Source organism: Egretta garzetta, unplaced genomic scaffold (assembly GCF_000687185.1).
Source record: "Egretta garzetta isolate BGI_Z169 unplaced genomic scaffold, ASM68718v1 scaffold1245, whole genome shotgun sequence".
Lineage (NCBI taxonomy): Eukaryota > Metazoa > Chordata > Aves > Pelecaniformes > Ardeidae > Egretta > Egretta garzetta.
The window spans coordinates 8,671-10,035 of NW_009259624.1; the positions used below are offsets into that span (position 1 = coordinate 8,671).

A 1,365-nucleotide genomic window follows, 5' to 3' on the forward strand; every position below is an offset into this window, starting at 1 on the left:
CCCAGGACGCCAGGTGAGCGATGGGAGACAGGAGCGGCAGTGGGTGAGCAGGGATTGATCCTGCCCAGCTTTTAGCGCAGGGTTTAAATATTCCAGCTCTATCTTTGGCTTTAGGGGATGCCAGGACACAACGGTTTACCGGGACTGCCTGGACCGGCCGGAGACTTGGTAGGTAGCGGTTGTGCCCGCAGCAGCTCCCCCCGCAGCCCCCCATCATGCTCCCCCCAGCATGGGGACTGTCCCTTTCCCTCCTGCGTCTCTTCCAGGGACCACTGGCCGTCATGGCCGAGAGGAACATGGAGGTGCTGAAGGTGAGAGCACGGGGACAGGCCACCTTCCTGCTGTGGGTGGTGGCCAGGGGCCCCCAAGCCCTTCGGGGTGCCCCTGACTCCCTGCCTCCTCCCAGACCCTCTGTGGGGACTGCGTCCAGCTGCAGGCAGCCTTCGAAGCACCCAGCAGCGTCAAGGGGGAGAAGGGGGACAGGGGCATGCCGGGTGCCCCCGGCAGCGAGAGCTGCGCCCGCGTGAGTATTTGCCCATCTCTGGGTGGGAATCCCGGTGCCCAAAACCCCCTGGTCCTGGGGTGGGTCTTGGGGTGCAGTGCAGAGAAGATGCTCCCGAGCCCCTGGGCATCATCTCACGTGGCAGTCATGCAAAGCAGCGGGCGCTTGCAGGGCTGGGCACGCTCCGGGCACGCTCTGGGCACGCTCTGGCATGCTCAGGCCACGCTCCAGGCACTCTGCGGGAATGCTGATCCTGCCCGGTGTGCAGGCAGGCTCCTGTGCACAGCTCCCACCCGCCTGGATGGGGTCCCCGGGGAGGGTGATGGGCTTGTCCTGTGCAGGGGCTGGTGCAGACTGGAGCGGTGGGTGCTGAGCTCCTGAGGGGCGCAGGATGCGGGGCTCCATGCCCCACTGTGCCCCGTGGCTCCTCCAGTGCATCCCTGCAGGGGATCCCCAGGTGACTCCTGGGTTTTCTTGCAGTGCTTTGCCCAGTTCCCGAGAGCGGAGGAGGCTCGGGTGAGTGAACCGTACCGCCCAGCACCCTCTCCCTGCCCCCGGGGCTGAGCTGCTACCCCCTTCTGGCTCCCCGGTCCCCAGGGTGCCGCAGGGATGGTCCCCGCTGGGGCAGAACCCGGCACTGTGCCTCTGTTGCGGGAGCAGCCGGGGCTTTGGGGAGCAGAGGTTGCTTTGGGGGGCACTTGGCGGGGCTCAGCCATGGGCAGAGCTGGCCCCGGCTCCTGACATGTCCCCATTCCCTGCAGGGTGACAGCCCTGACACGGACTGCGTGGGTGATCCCGGGCTGCCGGGCACCCCAGGTATCCCCGGCGAGAGAGGGGAGCAGGTGGGTGCACGCCGCGTCCGC

At 67.5% G+C, this 1,365-nt stretch overlaps 1 protein-coding gene across 1 annotated transcript in view; it reads left to right on the forward strand.

Annotated features, from left to right (window-relative positions):
* LOC104125974 (collagen alpha-1(XVI) chain) overlaps positions 1-1,365 on the forward strand; it is a gene marked incomplete at its 5' end in the record, with an annotated part of 25,891 nt that overhangs the window by 6,556 nt on the left and 17,970 nt on the right. Inside the window, 5 exons of the mRNA XM_035893963.1 lie at positions 115-168; positions 267-311; positions 407-523; positions 983-1,018; positions 1,264-1,344. Coding sequence (XP_035749856.1) covers positions 115-168; positions 267-311; positions 407-523; positions 983-1,018; positions 1,264-1,344 — 333 coding nt within the window. The remainder of the gene's footprint in view (positions 1-114; positions 169-266; positions 312-406; positions 524-982; positions 1,019-1,263; positions 1,345-1,365) is intronic.